A 26,550-nucleotide genomic window follows, 5' to 3' on the forward strand; every position below is an offset into this window, starting at 1 on the left:
TGGTCCGGTTGACGTGGAACGCCCCATATATATATGTAGGCGTAGTAAAGAAGTTAGAGCCAAGATGCCATAAAAACATAATAGCTGAGGAGAAGGAGCTGAGATTATTCCACCTCTTCTTCCAGGCCACTGCTACAGCATTCGAAGTAGTACCACGTCTCACCGCGTAGATGCCTAACGAGCAAAGTTTCGAAAGGAAATACACAACATTCGAGAGTTGCGGCATTGTTAACCTAATAGCGCCTCTGAGTTATGCGCGGCCAGAAGACCTTGCGACTTTGCACGTTTGTGCACGCATCCAGCGCTGGCTGAGTTGGCGCGAAGCTCACCTTCCCAGGAGCAAGCCACAGGTTTTCAACGGATTCGCAATACATTTATTTTACGGGAAAACTACCTCACGATCTTCTTGTCTTACTAGTTCATTCAGTGGATTCCCACACTTCCTCTGGGACCAAGTGCCCAAATAAACTTAATTTCAAAGTATTTGTATGCGATCGAAAGGGAAGTCATGCATTCCGCGACTAGTTTCGAGCGCACCAGCAGCGCGACCAGACCTTTAATTACCGCTTGGCTGTAGGAGTAGATGTTTATTTCCCTGATACAAGCGAGCAACCAATCAACTGCTTCTTTGATTGCATCTTCCGTCACTTGGAACGCACTGTAGTGGTCCGGTAGTCTGCGGCTGCGAAAGTAATGAAAAAATCAAAAACGTTTTTTGTGACGTGGAATCAGCGGTATAAGGTGTACAAAAATGTTGATCACATTTCCGAGCGCGGCTTGAGCGAGTGATGACAAAAAAACAGGATAAAGGTATCGTCCAACTTTTTTAGCGGGACCCTCCTTTGTGACTACGCCAAGCACTACCAGTTCTTGATAAAAAGAGAATAGATGTGAGTATCAACACCATCGAACGTCGACTGAAGATGGCGAACATACCTTACCGTCCCACATCATCAACACCACTGCTCTCAGAAAAACACATTGAGAAACAACAAAACAAGCAAATGGCGTCATAGTATTGGACTGGCCTTCCCACTCCCCAGACGCCATCCCATTGAAAATGTGTGGGGAACTTTGAAATCGCATCTTGTCGGAAGGCCAGTCCATGATTTAAAGCAACTCGTGCGACAAGTTCGCAAAATCTAGTCTTTTTTGCCGACGAGCTACGCAGAAAAGCTGGTTCAAAGCATGAAGAAGATGCCAGGCTATACTCGACAACGATGAAGACTACACTGTTTATTGAGTAATTGCGACTCGTAGTTTTGTACATACTTTTACGTAAAAAAAAAATGTAAATATATCTTTTATACTCTATGAATAATGGCGGTTCCTTTTTTCTGACTGTATTTAGTTTTTATTTAATTTCTCTTTTATAAATTGTGTTAAGAACTTCTTGTAAAACTTCACGTGGCACATTATCCGATGCCTGCTGAATAAGTGTTTTAATCCTGTTGTATGTTTCTTCCTCGTGTTTGGCATAGAGGCTGGGTATATTCAGTTCTTCGTAAAGCTGCTTAACACGCGCGATCTTCTGTGGATCTGAAATTGGGCAAAGTGAATATATGAAAAACTGATATAAGACCTTGGAGGTTCCCAAACAGTACATCATGGGGCGTGGTAGAGCTATCCTAAGTGAGTATTGAGAGTGACTAAATACAATTGAAACTGCTTCGAAAATGTCGATGTTTTTCTTTGATGCATCCAAAGTTGGTTATTGAATATGTGCATATGTATGTTTATACATACCACTTTGTCCATAACACTCCTCCATGAGCGACTTTTGTTCCGGGTTGGCTAATTCCATGCACGTCACAGCCAACCAGTTGCACGTATTGGTCTCTATGTCTGTGCCAATCTTACCAGTGATGTCAGGAATGCCAAAGCAATCAAGGAAATCATTTTGCATTTGATAGAAATTACCTAACTCAATTGCAATGGCTTCACATTCGCTGAACATTTTTTGGTCTTTAACGCTAAAAATGAAGATTATTAAAATATTTTTGGTTCTATTATAGAAAATATTTCTGCTTGCTCACTTTGCCAAATGTAAAGCCACAGCCATGGGTAAATAGAAAAAGTAGCTGGCAGTTTTATTCTTTACAATATCATTGTATATGTTCCTAGTGAAAGTGCTCACGCTCCTTCGACCAACAAGCATATCCATTGTCTGCCCAGATGTAAATTTAAAAGTACTTTGGCGAAATAATTCGACCAGATCAACATAGCAGTCCAAGTGACGGAAATGTTTTTTGAGTAGTTCATAGATGCCATTTTCAATCATGAACGCGTCGTTTACAGCATTGAGACCTACGTCCTCTAATTTATACCAACAAAACTGGCCCCGACGTGTGGTGCTGTTGTCCACGATATCATCAGTGATGACGATGACAGAGTGAAGCTGCGAAATACAAACAATTGTATTATTATATACATATCTACATATGTAAGTCTAAGTCAACAATATGATTGTGAAAGTAGTGAAATGTCTACCAGTTCAAGGCACCAGCCAAGCAAATGCGCCAATCTTAAGTTTTCCTCAGTGAGTTGATCGCCTTTCATTAAATTTTTGTACGTCAAAACGGTAATTACACTGTTTTTCATATTGGTTAGTGACAAATTGTACTGCAAAGCCTGTGACATATAAAGTTTTTTTTTTTTTTATCAGTGTTTAACTTTGAAATAAGTTTAGAAAATCAGTATTCACTACCTTCTCGAACCAGTCTGCCGCCACTTTGCTTTCGTATCTATTGACAAACTCCGTAAGCTCGCTTACAACATCTGTAAATGAATTGAGACTCCTTAGAAATGAGGAAAGGAATGAAATGTAATATGGAATGCAAACGGAATGAATTTCTACCATAAAAGGGCACCTCACAAAAACAAAAAGAAAATTTGGCCCTCTTCCTAAGAGGATTAAATGAGAAGTTTAACTTAAGGTTACATGGGTTTCGTGGATTCAAAAAATCGATATATTTTTTTTAGCTTATTAATTTCTACAACATCTCAAGAATATCCCAAATTTTCAAGTCGATCCGAATAATAGTTTCGGAGATACAGCTTTTGGAATGTGTGCGCTCCAAGTCACTTTTATTGTTACTCAAAACCTTAAACGCCTTTTTCTCGGAACCGTGTTTTCAAAGTCGGTTGTCAAATGTTCTCGAAAACTACTCAACCGATCTTGATGAAATTTTACACAGGTGTTCGAGATACAATTTACTCGAGCTTGGGCGAAGGATTTTGTTTTTTTTTTTTCAATTACAACTATTTAAAAAAAACAAAATGTCAAGCAAATTTGACCGAAATTTTCATTTTTTTAGAAATATGTCTGCCAAAATTTCAATTTTTACTTTTTTTCTTTCCTTCGTTAAGTGCAAGTTTATGGTCTTAACTAAAACACTTATTTTTGTTTTTTTCATTTTTGATGATCCTTTCAGAAGTTATGCTGACAACGCGGACGCACCTTTTTTTCGAGGGGTCACCGGAAAAGACGTCACAATAGAGGAGTTTTAATTTTTTTTTTTTTTAAATTGAAAATGTGAAATTATTCTTTAAATATGTATCTATAAGACAGAAAAAAGTTTAAATTAAATAAATAATTTTGTACATAGAAAAAAAAATATTGAAAATATCCCTTTTTTTACCCGACGAAACCCATGTAACCTCTTAAACGAGAGTTGTTGAATAGAGATGAATGGCAATGAAATATTTAAAAGCGAATTTTATTCCACCACTCAAAGTGACAGCTACTGGAATAATAAACGAACTGTTTTTTTTTACATATTTCCACATAATTACCTGGATAGACAGCGATAAATTCACGAATCTCATTTTTCCCCATAGCCAAGGGCACAGAAAGATTTCCAATTGTTGACGAAGTACTCGTACTAAAAATTAATCAAAAATAAAATATAAATCATAATCAATGTTCGCAAAGAAATTTTAATTTTAACAGATTTACTGAATTTCTACATAGTCACTCCTTGGAGGACCCACAGTATTTTCGGTACATTTAAAGGAGCAAACCTTATTTCTCTCACGTATAACTTTTTGTTATTGTGGTCCTATCTTTGGACTGTAACATCTAGGTTTCAGATCAGTGAAACTCAATTTAGTAGTAAATTACTTGAAAAGACCGAGCAAAAACTGAATTTTCGTAATAGATTTAAATAGGAAATTTTTTCCTATTTCTATACTAAAAAACAACATAGCTGATGAATTTTTTACGCAGTTGAAAAGTTTTAAATTTCGATGCCTAACAATATCCTACCTCTCTTGGCCCGGTGCCAAAACAAAAGTAATCCATACGTGACGCAGAATACGCCAATCGTGTCGGTTGGATTCATTATTATTTGAGAAACAACTCTAATGACATAAAATAAAACATTTACTCTCTGTCTATGCTTCTTTTATTATTTTCGTTCATTTTCAAGTATAAGAACTTGGTTGGATGCATTTCTGTTCAAGCTGTTAATTTGCAGAACATCTAACAGTGCAGTTACATGAATGTAAGAAGGTTTGTTCGCCTTGATGGCTCGAAATTGCATACATATGTAGGTTTATATGTACATAAGTAGTAAATCCTTCATCATACATATTTTATTATTTTTATATTGTATAATTTTTTCGTTTACCATTTACTTACCACATAGTTCTACTAAGATTTTGCTCGCGTGCCTCCTGAATAGTCAATTGATTGGTGCGATGCTTTCCGACTCCGAGCATAGAAGTGCGATATTGCGATGCGCTCCTGGGAAAATCAGTTTTGCTTTTGGTTGTGCTAGCGCTTGAGAAAACTCGTGCAACTATTCGCGAATGCATTCGTGGCCATTCTCGCATCGATAAAAGCATTTTGGTAGTCTGATTCTACAAAGTAATAAAGCTAATAAATTACTTAGTTGCTGTGTAGTTGAGATATTCGTGGGAATTAATTTTTATAATGAGAATTGGATCATTTCGTGTATATTTTTATTTCTGTTTTTTTTTTGTATTTGCATTCCGACTTGCATATTGTTCACAAATGTTGCTTCGAAAAATTATTTCTGTTAGAAATCTAGCGAACAGATGGCGCTACATTTGAAATATTTGAAAACAAATACAGATATCTGAGTTTATCTACTCAAAGTTACAGAGTCTAATTTGAGATATTTTCGAAAATATTTACAACCCTGATCGCAACGAGATATCAGGCAGGTGTTCAGGTATCTGAGTGGAATCGGAATACTTTTTTTTATTTTTGGTTTTAACGATGTTAAAATGTTGGTCAGGATTTAATGCCTTTCCTATAGAAATAATAATACTTAGAAAGGAAATTTTAATTATTTTTATGGCTATGAGGCCATGTCATCAACGGTCCCATTAAATTTTGTGTCTGTTTCTCGCTGCCTCTGTTAGTTCACCAATTGTTTTGAGACCAGTCCACTCTTTAGTGCTGTCCGTCGTATTCACGCTAGATTTGAGAAGCGCCATCTAAAAGTGTTTACAAGTGTAGTTTGTATTACACCGTGTGACAAAAAGCAAAGAATTTCTAGATTTAGAAAAATTAATAAAGTTGCAAATCGAGTGGCCAAATACAGACACGAAACGGGCGGCTTATTCAACACCGAAAGGGACCTTTTCGGGGGCAGTGTCTTTTGCGTTAACACAGGAAACAGCAATTCTTTTGAGTAAGCCAGTGCAGAAAGTCCAACGGGTTGAAGAGCCTACCTCCCTAGAAGAAACAATATGGAGAAAAAGGAAAAGTCATTTGAATGGTCCTGAGTGAAAGTTGCTGGAGGAAGACCATCAAAAACTGAAAGGACGATTGAAAATCCTATGGCCAAGGCACAGTGTTTGTAATTATGTATGCCAGAGCAGTCCATTTCTCTGATTCACTTCACTAGTGGAGTAGTTTAAATTTGTTTGCTGTGCGTATTTTAATCTAACTAAGTAACAGAGTCTCAGTATGGCACTGTGGTGAGAATGACTAAAAGAAAACAACAGCTGGCAATAAAGTATCGTACAACGCAAAACAATAACAATACGAAAGCTGTAATAGAAAATATTCAAAAGCTGCAACAAGAAATAGCTTATAAATGTGTATTTGTGACGTCCAGTTCCGCACGCTATACTAAAAATGACGAAATCACACCAGACCTTAACAGTTAACAATTTAAAAACTCTCTACCAAAATATTATTGAATAAATTTTAAAATAGTTTCAAAACGTTTTAAGTTTTCTTCTTATTATGTTCCACACTGGACCTCTACTCATACTCAAACCTACAAATAAACTAGAAGATTTGACGGCAATGCTCAAATTATTGTATTATTACTAATATATATTCCATAAAATAGATTAAAAGCTTCCCAGTATCCCCCCTCTACCACCCATTTACCATGGTTTCTTAAGAAACCCTGGTAACAGGTGCTTAATAGCTAAGTTCCTACCGCCTAAGGTTTGAACAAAAAATGTGACTAGACATTTTATCAATCTTAAGGGCGATCCGGCCGCTCGTATACCTGCTCGACGCTTACTCACAATTTCTTCTGTAACTCCAAAAAATATTTCAAATTTGCTTCTGAAAGTTGGAGGACACATTCTTGGATAGTTTGGAAAGACATTTATGCAAAAAAAACTCGATTTTTTGAAGCCACTAAAGCAGGCTCCCCCCTTAAGACAAACCCGACATTCCGTGTCAATAGACAAACCTCTTCGCGGCATGCGGAATAACACTCTGTTAGGCAACCAGTAAGTAGCCTGATGCTACCTAATAATTTGATGTCCTTTCTGCCGAGCGAGCAATCAGAAACCGCTTCCGCGTTGGATTTACCACTCAGTTACGACGCCCATGGCTAATGCTTTTTTCCAGTTCGAGAGAGAACTCGTTGCCTACAATGCCACTGTGATGTGAGTAACCAGCCCAACACTACTGTATGTATTTTTGCCACAAACTGAAGGAGGTTATATCACTAAATAACGAGCTTAGATGGACCTTTCTCAAGATTCAGGCTGGTGCTGAATGAGAGAACTAGCATCTCAACCTGAAGCAAGTTAGACCACATGCCCATCTCGATGGAAAGCTTGATGCTAAACTTAAAGGACCTGCCCCAACTCCTGATTCATTCTTCATTTGGCTGTGCTTCATTGTCCTTACGCAGGTATCTGAAGTCAAGAGGACGGGCGACTTCTGGGCGAAGAATAGTGCTTGGTGAATATAGGCACAAATAAATCTCCTAATTCAATGTGTCAGAAATTAAACTAAGTTTACAACACACGAATTTTCCACGGAATAATTGTTTGCATTTCACAGTTTCGTTTGATGTTGCTGCTACCGGTAGGGAAATGTGAGCGGGAGAGTCCTTAGAACGACACGGCGCGGCAACTTCTCACTGATGGACTATGGCCGAGAGAGAGGCAGTTTATTTATCTATAGTATGGCTGTCTTTTGTAGTACTTTCCGCTTCCTTACTAAAGTAGTACTGAATGGGCGATCTCACCCTAAATATTTTCCATACATTTTTTGCTAAAAATCTATGTCTGACCAAAATTTTTTCTGTAGTTCAATTGTAGATATGGTACATAAAACAATAAAAAAATGTTTCTAATACTATTCACACCTTGTTTACGTTTAAGTTTGTTGCCCAAATGCAAGATCACGGCGACTTATCCGCTTTATGATGATGGCGAGTATTTTTTAATCCTTTTACTTGAACGGTTTTTAGCCAAAATTTCAACTCAATTTCACTATCACTTATCCCGTTTTCATTTATTTTGCCAATGTTTTATCGGTTTTTTTCCTTAATTTTTAAAAGTATAAACCCCGCAAATGTGTAATGCACCGAAAGCAATTATTACTGCGAAAATATGAAACTTGCCCGCTTTAAAATAAAGTCAAGCTCAAGTCCATGCCATACGCGCAATCGAGTGGCAGCAGCGGCAAAAGTTTGTTTTCAAGCATGAGCTTCAAACTGAATTAGTATTCAATAATTTTCCTATAGTTAGATGCCTCAAGATAAATACATTTTACAATCATAGATTTCCACACCGATAGCAGTTAGAGACTGCACTACATTGGCTTGTGCAAAAGTATTGGACTCGTTTATTAAAGAAGGAATGCCAATGCGACAATTAAATCAAATAATTAATAAATACTTACTTTTATAATCCTACTTACGTATATATGCATGTATTAGTCTCTTAGTTGTTTAGATACATTTTATGACTTTCACTTTGTTTTAAGTTTCTTTTTTAAGGCAAACCAATCTAAGCTTGAAGCCATTTTAGTACGAATACTCGATTGGAAAATTTCATCAACTTAACAGGTTTGATAATCGGTTAAAATACTGCTTTAATTTTCTTTCAATTACAAGTCAACATAAAATTCTTTACAAAACAATTAAAATACTCGTTTATAAATAATTAATAACATAAATTACTATTTAACTGCATTTCATTGTTTACCGGTCAACTGACTTAAAAAAAAAAACAAAAAAAGCAAACTGCAATGGGATAATAAAAATATTTACTTTGTCACAGGTAAAATAAGTGGCTGTATAAATGTACGATTTAGTTATTTCCTTTCTATTTAAGTTCATTTTTTAAATCAATGGTAGGCATTTCTAGTAACGCTTCACGTAGCGCAGTTACCGTAACTGTTAGGTTTATTTTTCGTAATTAACTTAGACGTTGGGCATATCAAACCCTTCGTAGGATTTCTAAAGATTTGATAAAACTTTAAATATTTCGAAAATTCTGTTTACGGTTTGTAGCGTTGCTTTATATGAAATTTGTTGTATGTATTTTTATAAAACGAAACATAATGGGGTTTTTATAATTTTGCAACGGGGTGTGTATGAGAAGAAATCGTAGAGGCACGAATTAATATATTTTTAAGGATTAATTGACATATGAACAAACCCACGGAAATCGAAATTTTATAATGCATTATGAGTGCAATTTGCATACGAAATTTGTAGTTCGGTTAAATTTTTCCAAAACTTTTAAGGGGGTGGTAGGGTTTAGCGCTAAAAAAACACTTTTTTTTTTGAATTTTTTACAGAAATATGGCTTAAGATACTTTAATAAAATCAGTTGCATGTTATTGTACATCTTTTCAATAAGTTTTTAAAAAATATTAATAATAAAATATTGACAAATAAGCCCATGACAGAGTTTTTTTGGAGATATGTTTTTCGAGAGGTGCTCTGCGGTGCCAATCGGCATTCGTCGTAGAATCATCTGAAACTAAAAAAGTCGAATTTTTCAGTTAAAGTATGACGTAATGCTCCCCCCCCCCCGACCCCCCCCCCCCCCACCATTAATAAATTTTTTTTTTTTCATTTTTGTAGTTTTGGTGGCAAAAAAAACGTAAAACGAGCATTTTTGGCGAAAAATTTCGCCATATTTGTAAGTGAAAAACAACCTTAAAAAAAAATAAAAAAAACAGTGGCGGGGAGATATTTTTGATTTAGAAAACGTGTGCCAAATTTGAAAAGAATCGGTTGAATAGTTTCGGAGTTGTGATTGGCACCGACTTTTAAGAAGTCGTTTCGGGAAAAACGCGTTTGAAAAAATGACTCTGAAAAATTATCGATGCTCCGCATTCGAGGTAGAGTGCCTACAAAGGCTATAACTTTGAAAGTTCTGCTCCAATCCACTTAAAATTTTGACACAACATTCTTGAAATGATTTACTATAAGATGAGTGAAGAAAAAAAATTTCGATTTTGTGACCCTACCCCCCTTCTGCTTAAAGCTGATATCTTCTACTAGATTTTTGGAAATCCTTTTTTTGTTGAAATACCGTATATTTAAGGGGCAAAACCACTGTGTACGCGTGAAAGTTAAGTGATTAGTGATTTTCATGAATTTTTTTTTATAAGTAGGGATGAGTATTTGAGGATCTGACAAATTATAATTTATTTAACATATATTCAACTATACTGACACAAATTTTTATTAAAAAATATTAAAAATTACAATTGTTATTAATATTAATGCAATGACGTCATAAAAAACTGATGCACCCTGGTGGCCACGATACAGCCAGGTTTGAAAAATGAGTTTGTGTTTTTACCCTTTTCTTGTTTTCGAAAGGCTTGAAAAAATATTAATTTTTGGAATTTTTAAAAACGGCTTTGTACGACTGTAGCCAATACAGGTACAAAAATTAAAAGAAAACATTGAAATCGATTCATAAGCTTTCGAGAAATTGAGGCCACCCTGTTCAGAAAAGTCGTTGTGAGAAAAACGCTTTTAAAGTTTTCATTGGCCGTTGTAACTCACTACCTGCACTTATTGTATTGGGTATAACTTCGTCAGTTTTCAAGATTTTATATATATATTATATCTGCTTTAAGAAAATGCAAAAAAAAAAATGATTTTTTTGAAAAATCACAGCGGTGCTCCCACCTAGCATTTTTAAAAATAATCGTGAGATTGAAGCATAGCGAAGTTGCCCAATTTTTATGTATATCCCAATTTTTGGCGCAAAGATGGGCAGAATGGTTTTTATCTGGTACCAAAAAGTTACACATTCATCTTGCCTGAGCTGCAAAGTCTCACTTCATTATAAAGGGCTTTCCAATAAGAGGTGTTATTTTGATAAAAGATCAATGGTTTCGTTGCTTGTGTGGCACATAGCGCCGTCTAGTTGAAAATAAACGTTGTCCAGATCAATACCATCCAATTCCGGCCATAAAAAATCGTTAATCATCTCTCGATAGCGCAATTCATTCACCGTAACTGTTGCTCCAGCTTCATTTTCGAAAAAGTAAGGTCCAATGACTCCGCCGGACTATAAACCGGGCCAAATAGTCACACGTTGAGGATAGAGAGGCTTTTCAACGATAACTCTTGGATTTTCTGAGCCCCAGATCCAACAATTTTGCTTGTTGACAAAGCCACCGAGGTGGAAATGGGCCTCATCACTCAAGATGATTTTTCGATGGAATTTCGGATGATTTTCAATCATTTCAACGACCCAATCAGCAAAGATACGACATTGTTGATGATCGGCCAACCCAAGCCGGCTTATGTTAACTGGACTTCATAAGCCTTAAGACCCAAATCTTTATGCAAAATACGGTGTAATGACGTTTGTGGAGTGCCTAATTCCAAAGAACGACGAGAAATGGACAAACCTGGGTTTTCTTCAACACTTTCGGCTACAACAGCAGTATTTCCGGCTGTTCATGAGCGACGTGCACGGATTTTATTCTTCACATGACTAACTTGTCTCAACAGCTCGAATTTTTTTACCAATTTCTGTATTGCGGTCCGACAAGGTGCTTCACGATGACCCAAAAATGTTCGATACGGTTCGTTCTCTGCCAAATGTTCACCATTGTTATAGTAAATTTTAGTAATTTCCATGCGTTGTTTAAGCGTCTATCCTTCCATTTTTATTAATGGCGTAGTTTCTACTTGTCAAATATCAAAAACTGGCAGCTTCTAAAGTGACATCTACCGCCCGCTATTTCGGCTATTCAAAATAACACCTGTTATTGGAAAACCCTTTATGTGTTACATTAGGATGGTTTATCCGGTGCATAAAGTAACCTTTTTATTCTTATGAAAAAAAAAAAACTTTTTAATTTTTGTTTAAAAAAAAACTTTTTTACTTTTTATTTAAAAAAAAACTTAAAAAAAAACTTAAAATTTTTTTTTTAAACTTTTTTAATTTTTTTTACACAAAAAAAATATATATTTAAAACAAAAAGAAATTTTTAATTTCACTTTTTTACTTTTTATTTAAAAAAAAAACTTAAAACAAAACTTTAAATTTTTTTTTAAACTTTTTTAATTTTTTTTACACAAAAAAAGTATATATTTAAAACAAAAAGAAATTTTTAATTTCACTTTTTTACTTGTTATTGAAAAAAAAACTTAAAAAAAAAAAACTTAAAATTTTTTTTTTAAACTTTTTTAATTTTTTTTACACAAAAAAAATATATATTTAAAACAAAAAAAAAATTTAAATTTCATTAAAAAAAAACTTAATAATTCTTACATATTTGTAATTAAAATCTGACAAAGAATCACGAAATGGGCAGATTTGGGCATCCACGGGCGACCACGGTCAATGGAAGATACATATATTCGGAATATGTGAAGGGAGCGAAGGATTGGCGAAACGTGTAAACACTACATAAAAACAAATAGGTGTCTATTTTTTGGCTATAGAATAAATTTGGAAAAAAGAAAATGTTTTTTTGACCATCCTAATGTACAAACTGGCACTGATATCAATATTTTCTGATGTTTTCAAATATTCCTTATGAATATAATAAACAGTATTAGAAAATGTACAACACTAAACAATTTTTTAATTCATTCGTCTCGTAAATGGGTTCTTTTGAAATTTCTGATGTTCTAGCATTTATTTATTCGTTAGTAGTTAAACTGCCACTATTCAGGATTTGCTGTTAATGTGTCCACCCTAATACTGACCATTTTGCCCATAACACTCCTCCATAATTGCTCTCTGCTCCGGACTAGCTCGCTGCATGCACGTCACCGCCAACCAGGAGCACTTATTATCCTTTATATCTGTGCCTATTTTGCCACTAATCTCGGGATTGCTAATACAATCAAGGAAGTCATCTTGCACTTGGAATAAATGACCCATCTCCAATAGAATGGTTTTGGATTGAAGGAAAATTTCCGGATCTTTAACGCTAAAAAGAAACATTTTCTTTTTGATTTTGGAGTTTAAATGTCAAATGAGGTTGTCTACTAACCCCAAACAATTCGAATTCACTCATTGACCGGGACATCTGCTCTTCTGCAAACTCTACATGGGCTTTCACATGATTCTTTGTCAGTCGCGGTACTTTTCGAGGACTTCTTCGGAATAATTTGTGTTGCACCAAACGTTTACGCACAGTTGCGACACTAACTGCCAAACTAAACTTAATAAACTTAGCACTTAACAAAATACGGCGGTTATGATTACCATGCCACATCAAGCGTTACTAGAAATGCCTACCACAGATCTTAAAAATGAACTTAAATAGACAGGAAATAACTAAATCGTACATTTATACAGCCACTTATTTCACCTATGACAAAGACAGATATTTTTATTATCCCATTGCAGTTTGCTTATTTTATATTTTACGTCAGTTCACCGGTAAACAATGAAATGCAGTTAAATAGTAATTTATGTTGGCTCCGATTAAGTAGTAAAATTAATTATATATAAACGCGAATTTTAACAGTAGTAGTAATTAATCGCTTAAAAAATGTTTTTTCGAACGCTAGTTAGGTTGTTGTTGTTGTGGAAGTGGTTGAGTGTTTCTACTGAAATAATTCCCATTAGCGACTAGCGCCGTGTTACTACCACTGATCTCGTGTAATGTCGTTTTGTTTTTGTTTTTGTTTCAGATTCATTTCGTGAGATCCAAGTACATCAGTAAATTTTTTATCTTTATGTCTGAGATTTCATTATTTGGCTGTAAGAAAGACGTACCGAAAGAACGAAGTCTTGTTACTTGGACATTCGCATAAATAGTGAAAAGGAATTTCTTTCACCACCTCCGCCTGACAACTTCTGCTGATGGGATTGAAAGGATGGCCGAGTCTAGCTGCATGATCCCCTACCTTCCAGTGATCTGTAAGTGCTACAGTGATACTTGAGATATTTGGGCGAGAGCATCCTAATAGGTAGTTCGTCCTCTGGATGTTGTACAACGGCCACGTTTGTTCTTGTTGTAGTGCCTGTAGCTAAAAACTTCCAACCTCTTTCGACTAAAGCTTAGTAGTGTGAAACATTCATAGGGGATGTTTTATTGTGTTAAATGTATTGGCAGCTGCCACCGCCTCTGCTATGTGTAGTGCCGAACCTTCACCTGCACCTCATTAGCCTCTATATTCCTTATATTTCTATGGCCGGGAACCCATACCAGAATAATTTGAGGCCAATGACCAAGCAATTCTAGTTCCTCTCTACACTGTAAAATTAGTTTGGATTAAATTAAATTTGGATTTAAGGCCCTCATAGCTGCTTGACTGTCTGAAAATATAGCTACTCTTGCACCAATTCCTTTGTAGTGTTTCAGTGATTTGCCTGCTTCCTTGATTGCTAGTAGTTCTGCCTGGAACACGTTGGCATAGTCAGGGAGTCAAATTGATTTGGAAAAGTTGAGCGGGTTTGAATAGAGACCAGCTCCCACACCACAGTTTATTTTAGAACCGTCAGTGTAGATTTCGACATCGAATTTACCAATCACTTTCCTTTTCCTCCATTGGGCTCTCGGTAGAAAACGTACCATAAAGTCTTTCTTGAAGTTGAGATCGGGGATTGTGAAGTCTGATTTGTGTTTGAGCAGTGAGGGTCCCTGTAGGAGCATCTTGCTGTGACCGTACGGTACGATTTTGTTGTCCAGCTTCCTACATCTCTGACTCTTTCCGCGCTGCATGTGGCGATTGTTTTTATGTGTAAGTCTAGTAGAAATAGATGTGTTGCCACGTTAAGCGCTTCAGTAGGACTGGTGATAGGCGCTCTTGTGGTTAAGATACATGCTGATCTTTGTATCTTGATTGGCTTGGTTTGGTTGTATTTCTTTTCCATAGCGGGCCCCCAGACTAGTGCCGCATATTTTAGTAAGGTCTTACAATGGCTGTGTAGGACCAATTGGTTAACTTTGGTTGAAGACTCCAGTTTTTACCCAACATTTTATTTCATGTGTAAAGTAGGTACTATAAAAGCTTTCTTCACATGTATTCTACATGAGGCCTCCAGCTGAGCTTGGGATTAAGGATAGCACCTAAGTATTTTGCTTGTCGGACTAACGCTAGATTAACTCCGTTTAATTTTGGGAGATACAAGTTTTGTTTGGTATACAGGGTGCGCCATCCTTTATGCCGGTATGTAAACGCTTAATAACTTTGACATTTAGCAACCGATCGACTTCAACATACATGTTTTCGATACGTCAATTCAGTACAATTTCAACCATGGATCGCTTTACACCGAAACTACGCTCTAAAATACTGACGCTATACATAGAAAATAGTCGTTCTATTGTTCTAACTCAACGCCCATATCGCAAAAAGTATCGCGGCAAAGAGGCACCGTCTGACAATACTATTCGTGGCTCGGTGTCAAATTTTTTTGAGCACGGCACAGTAGAAGATCGTCAACATGCCGTTCATCAACACCCAAGACGTTCCAATGAGCTTGTTGAAGCAGTGAGGGAGAGCGTTGCCCAGGAGCCAACAGTGTCGTATTGTCATCGCGCTCATCATTTTGGCGTCAGTGAAACCACAATGTGGCGCATTTTAAAGTATGATTTAAATTTGTTTCCATATAAAGTGGAATTGACACAGAGAATATTGCCGACAGACCATTCCCGTCGCTTGGAATACGGCCACACAGTCGCTCGAATGGCTGGCACTGATCCCAATTTTTGGAAACAAATTTTAATGACTGACGAGACACATTTTAACCTCTCTGGCAGCGTGAATAAACAAAATTAGCGCATTTGGGGAACTGAGAATCCACACGAGATCGATGAAACGCCAACCGGAAAGTAACTGTTTGGGCCGGCATTTGCGCCACAACCATCATTGGGCCATATTTTTTACCGAGAAAACGAAACAGTCGATGGAAACCGATATCGATGGATGTTGGCTCATTATGACTGCCCGCAAATGCGTGAGAAAGGTTTCAACAAGACTGTGCGCCATGCCACACTGCGAATGCAACAATTGAATTTCTGCAACGAAAATTTCCGGGACGTCTAGTGTCAAAAAGAGAAAAAGAGACGACATCGACTGGCCCCACAGATCACCTGACTTAATAAATAAAATAAAAATACCTCACTTTTACAAATCACTTGTTTTTTTTTTCAAAGTCATTCAATGTTTTCATACCGACATAAAAGATGGCGCACCCTGTATACATTTATTTTTTTAGAATATTGTGGCAACTGCAGCTTATTCATGTTAAGTAGACAGGTATATATTTCTATTTTGCTTTAAGAAAAAATGCAAAGGTAAATAATTTTCTGAAGAAAAATTATCTGTAAGTTTTGATTTTGAAAGATTGTTTTTTTTTTCGTTTTATATAGTCATATATGACAAAGCCGGCAAGCACAAGAGACATGAATAATTAGATTTTTCAAATTGCTCTCTAATCGTTTAAAAAAAAGCAACAAAATTAATTTCCATACATTTTTTTTGTTTTCTACTTACGTTTAAGACCTCGGAGAGTTACTCCGTTGGGCACGCAGGTCACTCCTTTTTCGACTTTGGACGTGATTTTATGAATATAACGAAAAAAATAGGATTAAAAAAGTTACACCTTCGTTTGGGCACCTCCGGCAAATGCTACACATATATAATTCATTTTTAAGTATCGCAGGTATGCATAAACTTGCATATTTTACATTTTTTACCTTTTTCATTGGTTTTGGCATTTTGGCTTGTGAAAAAGGGAATTTTGAAGTGAAATTTCTTTACGCGCGTCAGAGTATAATTTCAAGGCCGCGACACACGAGCTAGCGTTATGAAAAACCGTCACGAAATGCATAAGCCTACGGCGTACAAGCTATTCTCTTTCTCCGCTTTGTGCAGGCTTCATAGGCTCCCCACTCTGTAGATACGTATTACAGAGTATACACAGATAATATACACTACTACTATGTATGTCATATACTGCGTGTATATATACAGTGTGGTATCGTCTATCTTGCTATATGCGGTACCAGCCTGGGTCGAAGCAACAAGCCGCAGCACATACATGAAAGGCATTAAATCGGTATACCGATGTGCCCTCAGGGTGTACTGTGCATTCCGCACAGTATCGGAGGATGCTGTATTAGTCCTCGCGGGTATGCTACCACTTAAGCTGACTGCACTCGAATTCGCCGGATCCAGCACAGCTGACTAACCGATGGACTGAACGGGAGCGAAGCATCCGTACTTGGCGGGAGGAATGGAGGATCTCCATGAACGGACGATGGACATATCGATTGATCCCGAATATCACAAGATGGATAAATCGAAAGCATGGTCAGATAGATTTCTACCTGACCCAAGTACTTAGTGGGCATGGATGCTTTAAGGTTTATCTGCATAGATTTAAGCACGAAGATGACCCGTACTGCACCTTTTGCGACAGTCTAGTTGAAGATGCAGAAAGTTTTGAGCTGGAAAGAGTAGATTTGAGTGATAAGGTGGGAGAGCCAATAATGGTTAGCAACCTAGTAGATATAATGCTTGACTCAGAAGAACATTGGTCCGCTTTCAGTAACATGGCAAGAATAGTAATTACCAAGCTGCGACGTGCTGAACATCAGCGCAGATTTTCATGAAGAGGCAATAGGCCGCTCCCCCTCTCGTGAAGTATTACCTAATGGTCGTCCCGCGGGAGAGAAACGGAGCTGGGGTGGGTTTTTAGTGGGTGAGTCGAAAGACAAGTATCACACTTTTCGGCTTTCAATGCTTTTTGACACCTCCATAAAAAAAAAAATAATATACTGCAGCCTACGGCCTATGTCATATGGTGACGCGCATGCGCGTGATATTACTGGGGCGAGGAGACGCAGACGCCTAGACACGTAGAAAACGACGCGGATTTGTGTGGTTCACGTGTTCATCAAAATTATTATTATTATTAAATAATTTAAATATATATTCAGTGAAAGTGAAGTTCAAATTTGCAAATTAATTTCCAGCTAGAACAGGCCAAAAACGCCTGCTGAACGTGCACGAGAATACAGAGCTCGGAAAAAATTGTCGAAACAAGAAAAACCGCCAGCGCAAACAGCAGCACAACGCAATCGAAAATGTAGGGCTCGACAGAAGGCTTTGAGAAATGCAGTCGCCACTATTGGAGATGAATCATCATCGACGAATTTCTTTGGGCTAAGTGAATTACCCATAGTCAATCCACAATCCAGTCCCAGTAGAGACGATGGTAACATATTGCATCAATAATTATCACAAACGAGTGGCCAAGCTGAGCAGGATCAAGTTTCTGTTGAGAATACTGAGGGAAGAATAATTGTCGTTTAAACCGACGTGCATCAGGCCAATTCATCGCAAAGTCCAATGAAACCGCCTCAACTATAACCACAAAGACGAGGAAATCAGTCGCTAAGCGGTGTCGTGAATGTAGACAGTGAAAACAGATGCTGGAAGATGCCAATACTAGTGTCGTCCAAAGACGAGTTGTTTCTTCAGTTATTGTGAATGTCTCTTCGAATGTGAGTGAGATTTCCAAGTAAATTTTGCATCGGACACTTCCATGAAATTAATAGAATTTTTAGAGCATCAACTGAATTTACAATTGAATTTACAAATGAGTAGTGACCGTTATATTTCAACAACCAAATCAGAAACAACGTATTTTCTCGCTATATCGACACAATCGAGTCAAGAACATATGTATGTCTATATCCTATTTCAGTTCCCACAAACCAATTGTATCCACTGCTACTATTGCACCATCAATACAAAATGGCAATACAGGCTATTGAAGCACCGACTAATGAACAAATTTTAGAAATCAATGAATAATAATATTATCCACTATTATTGTATGTAATTTTATAAAAAATCATTTCAATCCTCATTAAAATATTTAAAGTTAATCCAGAATTTAAGAAGTTTCACTACAAATATGCGAACATAGTGCGGCTGGCCTTTTTTATTTTGTTCTTTGTTTTGACTCATTTCGAAAAAGGATGAGGAAAAGGAGTTGATTAGAATGAAATTAACGGTAAAATATGAAATTATATGTTGTTTTCTTATCTTACGTAATTATTATATTTTTAACATAGTACAAATTAGTTAAGTTTCCTGGTCCCATTTTTTATGTAAGACCTTCAAGCTAACTGCCTTTTATTTTTACATCAGCGAGCCGAAGGTCCTGGCAGCCAGTGCTCGTTTTAAGAATAATTTTATTATTATTTAACGTTTGTAAATAAATAAATAAATAGATTTACCTTCAATCAAAGCAACTCAAAGTAACAAACCGTCGAAGTAATGCAATTTATGTGAATACCCCTATCATGTTTAGGTTTAACAAAAAACCTATAAACTGATTGAAAGTCGTAAAAGATTTCATCTTAATAACCAAGTTAGAGACTAGAGTTATAAAAATTGTTATTTATTAGTAATTTGATTTAATAATCACATTGGCTCCTGGAAAGATGGGTATCGCGCAAACTCAGCGAGTGCTGGGCAAATGCACAAACGTGCACAGTCGCGAAATCCTTCTGGCCACGTGTGGACCGAAGGCGCTCGGGTGAGCTTCTGAGGCTGACAAAATGTCAGCTCTCCAATCTAGTGGGTTCTCTCACAGGACACAATGCGCGAGGAATGCATGCTGTGAGACTTGGAATCACCTCGAGTCCTTTCTGTGCTGGATGTATGGAGGATGAGGTGGAATCATCTCAGCACCTTCTCCTTAGCTGCCCTGCCCTGGCGGGGCTAAGATTCAGGCATCTTGGCTCTTACTTCTTTGCCACGCCTGCTGAGATAGCTGGCGCTGACATTAAAAATCTGATGAGTTTCATCAGCAGCATTAAGCGGTTGACGCAAACATAGTCATCGTTCATAATCCGCACGCTCCTAACCTTCCCATCACCACCTCTCCCCGCCCTCTCCCTGCACCTCATCGGTCCTTCTCCTCCCCTCACTTCCTTGACAATGGTATCACAAAGGACGAATCTTTCTTCGTCCAAGTGTGCCCACTCCCTGGGCAACCATACTAACCTAACCTAACCTAACCTAAGACTACTTTAGCAAGGGAGCGAAAAGTACTACAAAAGGCAGCCATAGTATGGATAAATGAACTGTAAGAGTTGACCGCTCTCTCGCTCATAGTCAGTCAGTGAGAAGTTGCCGCGCCGTGTCGTTCTAAGGACTCTCCCGCTCACATTTCCCTACCGGTAGCAGCAACATCAATCGAAACAGTGAAATTCAAATAATTATTCCGTGGAAATTCATGTGTTGTAAACTGAGTTTAATTCCTGACACATTGACTTATGAGATTTATTTGTGCCGATATTCACCAAGCAATATTCTTCGCCCAGAAGTCGCCCGTCCTCTTGACTTCAGATACCTGCGTAAGGACAATGAAGCACAGCCAAATGAAGAATGAATCAGGAGTTGGCGCAGGTCGTATAAGTCTGGCATCAAGCTTTCTATCGAGATTTCTCAAAATTATAAGTTTTTTTCAAACGTTTTACTTTTTATTAGGTTTATGTGACACTCAAAATTACAAATCAGCCAATTTTTAGCAGAATTTACGCCTATTTGAAAAAATATTTGAATCACTTAACATGGAATCGCTCCCAATTCTTATTTTGTTTTGTTTTTGTAATCTAATCCTGTAATCGTGATATTCTGAACTTTTTCGTTTTTTACTGCTTTTGGATATTTACATACATAGGTAAATATCTGAGAATAGACAAATTTCACTAATTGAGTTAACTACACCAATTCTGACCCAAGTATGAATTAACCTGGTAGCATAAAAAAATTAGTGGAATATTTATAAGAAAACATTCTCAGCTGCCAATTACTAAATATATTGTAATTGTTATTTCATAGAAAAGAACAACGAAAATGCTTTCGAAAGTACGCAGATGGCCACAGATATATTCTACTGCACGTGCAACGATTGGCGCATGTTGTGCCCACGCCAACAATACAACTTTTGCTCAGCCGCCCATATCACAACGCATTGGAAAATCAGCTCGGTAAGAGACAATTTCATATCTCATTATGAATCCACCATGAAGCTCATGCAACATACAATATGAGTTACATCTGTAAGTACGTACATTATTTGTAATTTATTGTGCAATAATTTCGTGATAATGGAAAGCATTAAGAAGCCCCGGTAGCCCAGAGCTCGAAAATTTAGGGTATTTTCAGAATTTTTTTTACAATAAAAAAAATTAAAAACGATATTTAAAATTTTTACGCTTTTTAGATAACTTCTTTTACATACAAAAATGAAAAAAAAAGTTTTTTTTTAATTTTAAAAATGGCGCTGAAGTTAATCCTTCCGAAAAATTAGGCCTGGACGGTGTTGTCCATTTTAGCTCTTCTATTTATTTGAAATACAAAAACCAAACAGATTATTAATCAGTATGACTGCAGCTACTAGACTATGACTAGCTACTGTTGCGTACAAGAATAAAAAAAAATTCACAAAATGGCGCGGTTTTGAATTTGACTCTCTAAAAATCGGGTTTTTTAATTAAAAAATACGAAATAATTGAAATAATAATTTGATTCTAGTACGGACCATAGCCATTTATGTTGTGAACAACACATTAAACTTTCAGACGATTCGGTTGAATAGTTTTTGTTTTTTTTTTCTTGACAACACCAGACCGAAAAAAGCCGTTTTGAGATAATTGAGTTGAAAGTTTTGAGAGTGGATAATGCGACCGTTGATGCCGTCGCGTGACGAATCTGAGTCTACCTGCTAAAAGGGCTGTAGAATCGAAAATACTGGGAATATCCTCCCAATAATTTGACAGTAGATTCTTAAAAGCCTATCCTTTTGAAATATCAAACAACAAAAGATCGATTTTTTGAAAATTCTAGACCACCGGGACCTCTTAAGACTGTGTTAGCCAGTTATAATGTGGAAAGTGTTTCTATATTCGTTAATATTCCCAAATTAATCATCCAAATTTTTTTTGAATGACTTTTTTACTAAATAAAAAATGATTTTAAGTGATGCAAATTTGTATTGGACCTTCACGCGCTCCATTGCTTGCCTTTTTGTGTGCTGGAGTTGTTTAGTGCACAGATATCAAATATGATTAACACACGACGCCATTTGCAAAAATTATAAATCTTCCTCTGGGGTGATTAATTTTATGCTACCTTACATATTTACGAGTATAAAAGCAAGTGGAATTTGAAGACGATTTCAAATGATTAAATTCACATTAAGATGAGCAAAAACAAAAACAAAAACTTTGTTGATGCTACAACCGAAATTTGTTTTATAGCCAAAAAATAGGCATATCGTGCCACCAACGCTTTGAAATTCATCATTAAATCCTTGGGGAAGAATTTACCTTTCCACAAATTGGGCTTACAAAATCTTATTTACAAATCGTTATTATTTGTTTCCCAAACTGAAATCTGCATTGAAAGTTGTCCGTCAAAGGTGTGCAAAAGAAAGCGGCGACCATCCGCAGCTCGTATCGTATTCGTAGAGTGATAATAAATGAATATTTATGTAGAAAATAAAAGGCTTTGCAGGGTATGTCTCCTCATTTCATAGCCACTTACTGTACGTGTATAAACTTGTATATTTTCCGAAACTATGTATTTGATATTCTCAATTCTCCTCATATTGGATATTTTTGATACTTTCTTTAGTGCCTGTTCAACAATGGAAAATCCTTACCCAGGTGTAAAGATATCGAGTGAAGAGAACCGTGAATTTATGGACGTATATCCAGGTACATTCATACAATACATACATACTTTTATATCTATAAATGTAAAGCTTAGAGTCTTTCAGCTATGCAATAGTCAAGAGGTGTACGACTGTAAATTAACAGACCCCTCTCAGAATGTTAGCCAGAGCTTTCCTTAGCCGCAACCGAACGGATTATGTGTGGGTGCCATTCGGTAGGCTATAGACTGAAACCTCAAATAAGAAAAACAGATTTTTCTTATACCGGTCGTCCCACAGTGGTGCAAAACTGGAATTTACTATTCAAAACAGTCTACAGCACACATTTCTTGACCGATTTGCAATTTATTTTTTTTTGAATTGCTCAGGATAAAATTGCTAACAACTCTGTCGTTGCGGATTTTTAAAATATTTTGCTAATATTGAAATATTTAAACAAATACATTTAAAAAACAAAACTAACAAACTTACAAAACTTACAAAATCTTTTAAAAATTAATTATTTTTATGAAACTTGGTATCCGGGGGTTTTCGGGGTCGCTGATGACGAATCTGATATCATATTTGCAAAATTCAAAATGGCGGATCCAATATGGCGGAGAAATTTTTTAAAATTTATTCGAATTTACTTAAAACTTGTAACTCGGGGGTTTTTGGGATCGTTGATTACAAATCCGATGTTAATATTCCTAAACTTGAAATGGTAGATCTGATACGGTGAAAAGTTGCAAAACAGGGTAAAGGCGAGAAGAAAAGATCTCGAGTCAGTAAAGGTGAGAGGAAAAGTTCTCCAGCCAGTAAAGGCAAGAGGAAAAGATCTCCAGCCAGTAAGGCAAGGGTAAAAGATCTCCAGCCAGCAAAGGCAAGAGGAAAAAAATCCAGCCAGTACACAACTGTAGCTAGTCATAGTCTAGTAGCTACAGTCATACTGATTAATAATCTGTTTGGTTTTTGTGTTTCAAATAAATGAAATAGCCGAAATGGACAACACCGGCCAGGTCTAATTTTTCGGAAGGATCCACTTCAGCGTCATTTTTAAAATTAAAAAACAAAACTTTTTTTTTAATTTTTGTATGTAAAAGAAGTTAACTAAAAAGTTTAAAAATTTAACTATCATTTTTAATTTTTTTTATTGTAAGAAAAAAATTCTGAAAATACCCTACATTTTCGAGCTCTAGGCTACCGGGGCCTCTTAATGCTTTCCACTATCACGAAATTATTGTACAATAAATTACGGGTGCGAAGTCCACTCTGGGCACGAAGCGTCAAATGATGTTTCAGATCCCCGTTTTCACTTCTGACCTGGCGTTCGAAGGTGGCAATGGATACAACTGTATTTGTAGATGTAGATGTAGATGTGCGTGCTTACAGATGTAACTCATATTGTATGTTGCATGAGCTTCATGGTGGATTCATAATGACATATGCATTGTCTCTTACCGCTCTGATTTTCCAATGCATTGGGACATTGGCGGCTGAGCAAAAGTTGTATTGTTGGCGTGGGGACAACATGCGCCAATCGTTGCCCGTACAGTAGAATATATCTGTGGCCATTTGTGTACTTTCGAAAGCATTTTCGTTGTGATTTCCTATGAAATTACAATTACAATATATTTAGTAATTGGTAGTTGTGAATATTTTCTTATAAATATTCCACTAACTTTTTTATACTACCAGGTTAATTCATACGTGGGTCAGAGGTGCTGTAGTTAACTCAATTAGTGAAATGTGTCTATTCTCAGACATTTACGTGTGTAAATATCCAGAAACAGTAAAAAACGAAAAAAGTTCAGAATAAAACGATTACAGGATTAAATTACAAATACAAAACAAAATATATGTTAAAATAAATATGTTAAGTGATTCAAATATGTTTTCAAATAGGCGTAAATTCTTCTAAAAATTGGCTGATTTGTAATTTTGAGGATAACAAAAACCTACTAAGAAGGAAACGTTTGAAAAAAATTTATAATTTTGAGGAATCTCAATGGAAAGCTTTAGATTAGATTAGATTTGTGGGGGTTTGGACAAGTCCAACCACTCAGTCAGTAGACCATTGTACTACAGCCGGATAGAAATCAGTAGAAAGAATAGAGATAGGAAAGATAAAAGGTGGATGGTAAAAACGGATAAATTAGTTTGAGGTCACTCTTCCATAAATCTCTTGGATTCATTGATGCATTTTAAGAGATCCGGGAGAGGAAGTGTATGAACTTTGTCCATACTCAGTGTATCGCAACCCAATATCCTGAGTATGATTCTGGAAAATGCAGGACAGTTACAGAGAAAATGCTCTGCAGTATCGTCATTCTCAAGACAGGATAGGCTTATCGGGCTCTCCACGACCCCCATGGTAGCCACCTGCTGACCACAGACGTTGTGCCCTGTGATTACACCCATCAGTACTCTCAGGTCCTTTCAGCTCAGATTTGGGAGAAAGGTCGCTATTTTCCTGTTTGGTTCTTTCACAAAGCACTTGGCTACTCTGCACCAGTTCAACTCAGACCAACGACCTCTGTGGGTAGACCTCATGAAGTCGTCAATCCATAGTTGAATCGACGCGGAATTGACACCTAGAAAGGGTTCAGGGCCTAGTGGCATACTTGCAGAGCCTTCATTTGCCAGCTAACTCTTTCCCTGCAATACCACAATGTCCAGGCACCCAAATAAGCCTAACTTTATTGTGTTTTGCAACACTGTTCAGTTTTGTCTTACATTCAGCGACTAACTTCGAAGAGCAGCGTGCGTTAGCAAGGGCTTTCAGTGCAGCTTGACTGCCACTACAAATTCCAATACTGTTGCTCCGCCACGTTTTCTCAATTAGCCAGTACGCCACATCAAAGCTGTGTGGCATGGATGGAAAGCTTGATTAGAACGACACGGCGCGGCAACTTCTCACTGGCTGACTATGACCGAGAGAGAGGTCAACTCTTACAGTTCATTTATCCATAGTATGACTGTCTTTTTTAGTACTTTCCTTACTAAAGTACTCGTAGTCGTAAGTAATGATTGAATGGGCGATCTCACCCTAAATATTTTCCATTAACTTTGTGCTAAAAATCCATGACTGACCGAAATTTTAGCTGTAGTTCCATTGTAGATATGGTACATAAAACAATAAAAATTGTTTCTAATACTATTCGCACCTTGTTTACCTTTAAATTTGTTGCCCAAAAATATCACTGTGACTTATCCACTTTATGATGGATATTTTTTGATCCTTTTACTCGAAATGTTTTCAACCAAAATTTCAACTCAATTTCACTATCGCTTATCCCGTTTTCATTTATTTTGCCAATGTTTTATCGGGTTTACCCTTAATTTTTAAAAGTATAAACCCCGCAAATGTGTAATGAACCGAAAGCAAATTATTACTGCGAGAATATGAAACTTGACCGCTTTAAAATAAAGTCAAGCTCAAGTCCATGCCATACGCGCAATCGAGTGACAGCAAGGGGGAAAGTTTGCGTTTGAGCTTCAAACTGAATTAATATTTATATTTTTGAATAATTTTCCCATAATTACAGCCCCAAATAGCAGTTAGAGACTGCACTACATGAGGTTGAACAAAAGTATTGGACTCGGATATTAAAGACGGAATGCCAATGCGATATTCAAAGGAATTAACAAATAAATACTTACTTTTGTAATCCTACTTATGTACATATATATGTGTATGTATATGTATTAGTCTCTTAGTTATTTTGATCTGTTTGTTGAATCTGTTTTAAGTTTCTTTTTTACGCCAAGCCAACCCAAGCTGTTAGTCCCCACAACAAAGCCATTCAGTTGCAATATGAAAGTGACAAAACTGCAGCTGTGAAATATTGGTCGAGCTGGTAATGCAGGATGAAAGCTCCTCCGAAATGAGAAAATTATGTAAGACTTTCCTAAAATCTCTCAAAAGAATAATTTTCAAATTGATCGAATAAAATCATAAAAAAGGTGTAACCTTTTTAAAACTTAAATTGGAATTTTTTAAGGAGAGTAAATACAAGGTGGCGCAAAACTAATCATTCAATTTGAATAACATTTTAACTAAACGAAAAAAAAGCAATGATTTTGAGTGTTGGATATCTTTATTTTGACCTTTACGCCCTCTGTTTGTTTACTGCAGCTGTCTAGTTCTCAAGTGTCCAATACGATTGACGTACGACGCCATTTGCAAAA

At 36.6% G+C, this 26,550-nt stretch overlaps 2 protein-coding genes across 5 annotated transcripts in view; both read right to left on the reverse strand.

The window, feature by feature from the left end:
• LOC129244518 (farnesyl pyrophosphate synthase-like) overlaps nt 1-7,758 on the reverse strand; it is a 33,563-nt gene extending 25,805 nt beyond the window's left edge. Inside the window, exon 1 of the mRNA XM_054882189.1 lies at nt 7,651-7,758. The gene's annotated coding sequence lies outside the window, so the exon portion shown is untranslated. The remainder of the gene's footprint in view (nt 1-7,650) is intronic.
• LOC129244512 (farnesyl pyrophosphate synthase-like) lies at nt 1,329-25,752 on the reverse strand. 4 transcript variants are annotated; one of them, XM_054882179.1, is made up of 9 exons: nt 25,536-25,752; nt 16,176-16,229; nt 4,643-4,863; nt 3,796-3,884; nt 2,708-2,778; nt 2,491-2,631; nt 2,037-2,398; nt 1,747-1,973; nt 1,329-1,539 (listed from the first exon to the last, which is right to left on the reverse strand). In XM_054882179.1, the coding sequence occupies exons 3-9, from the start codon at nt 4,846-4,848 to the stop codon at nt 1,355-1,357; spliced, it is 1,281 nt and encodes a 426-aa protein (XP_054738154.1). In that variant the 5' UTR covers nt 4,849-4,863; nt 16,176-16,229; nt 25,536-25,752; the 3' UTR covers nt 1,329-1,354. The 4 variants fall into 4 exon arrangements, with proteins under 4 accessions (XP_054738154.1, XP_054738152.1, XP_054738153.1 ...); XM_054882177.1 differs by lacking the exon at nt 16,176-16,229; XM_054882178.1 differs by lacking the exon at nt 16,176-16,229 and having other exon boundaries at nt 4,643-4,879.
• Nucleotides 25,753-26,550: the final 798 nt, after the last annotated feature.

The sequence above is a fragment of the Anastrepha obliqua genome, chromosome 4 (genome assembly GCF_027943255.1).
Source record: "Anastrepha obliqua isolate idAnaObli1 chromosome 4, idAnaObli1_1.0, whole genome shotgun sequence".
Taxonomy (NCBI): Eukaryota; Metazoa; Arthropoda; class Insecta; order Diptera; family Tephritidae; genus Anastrepha; species Anastrepha obliqua.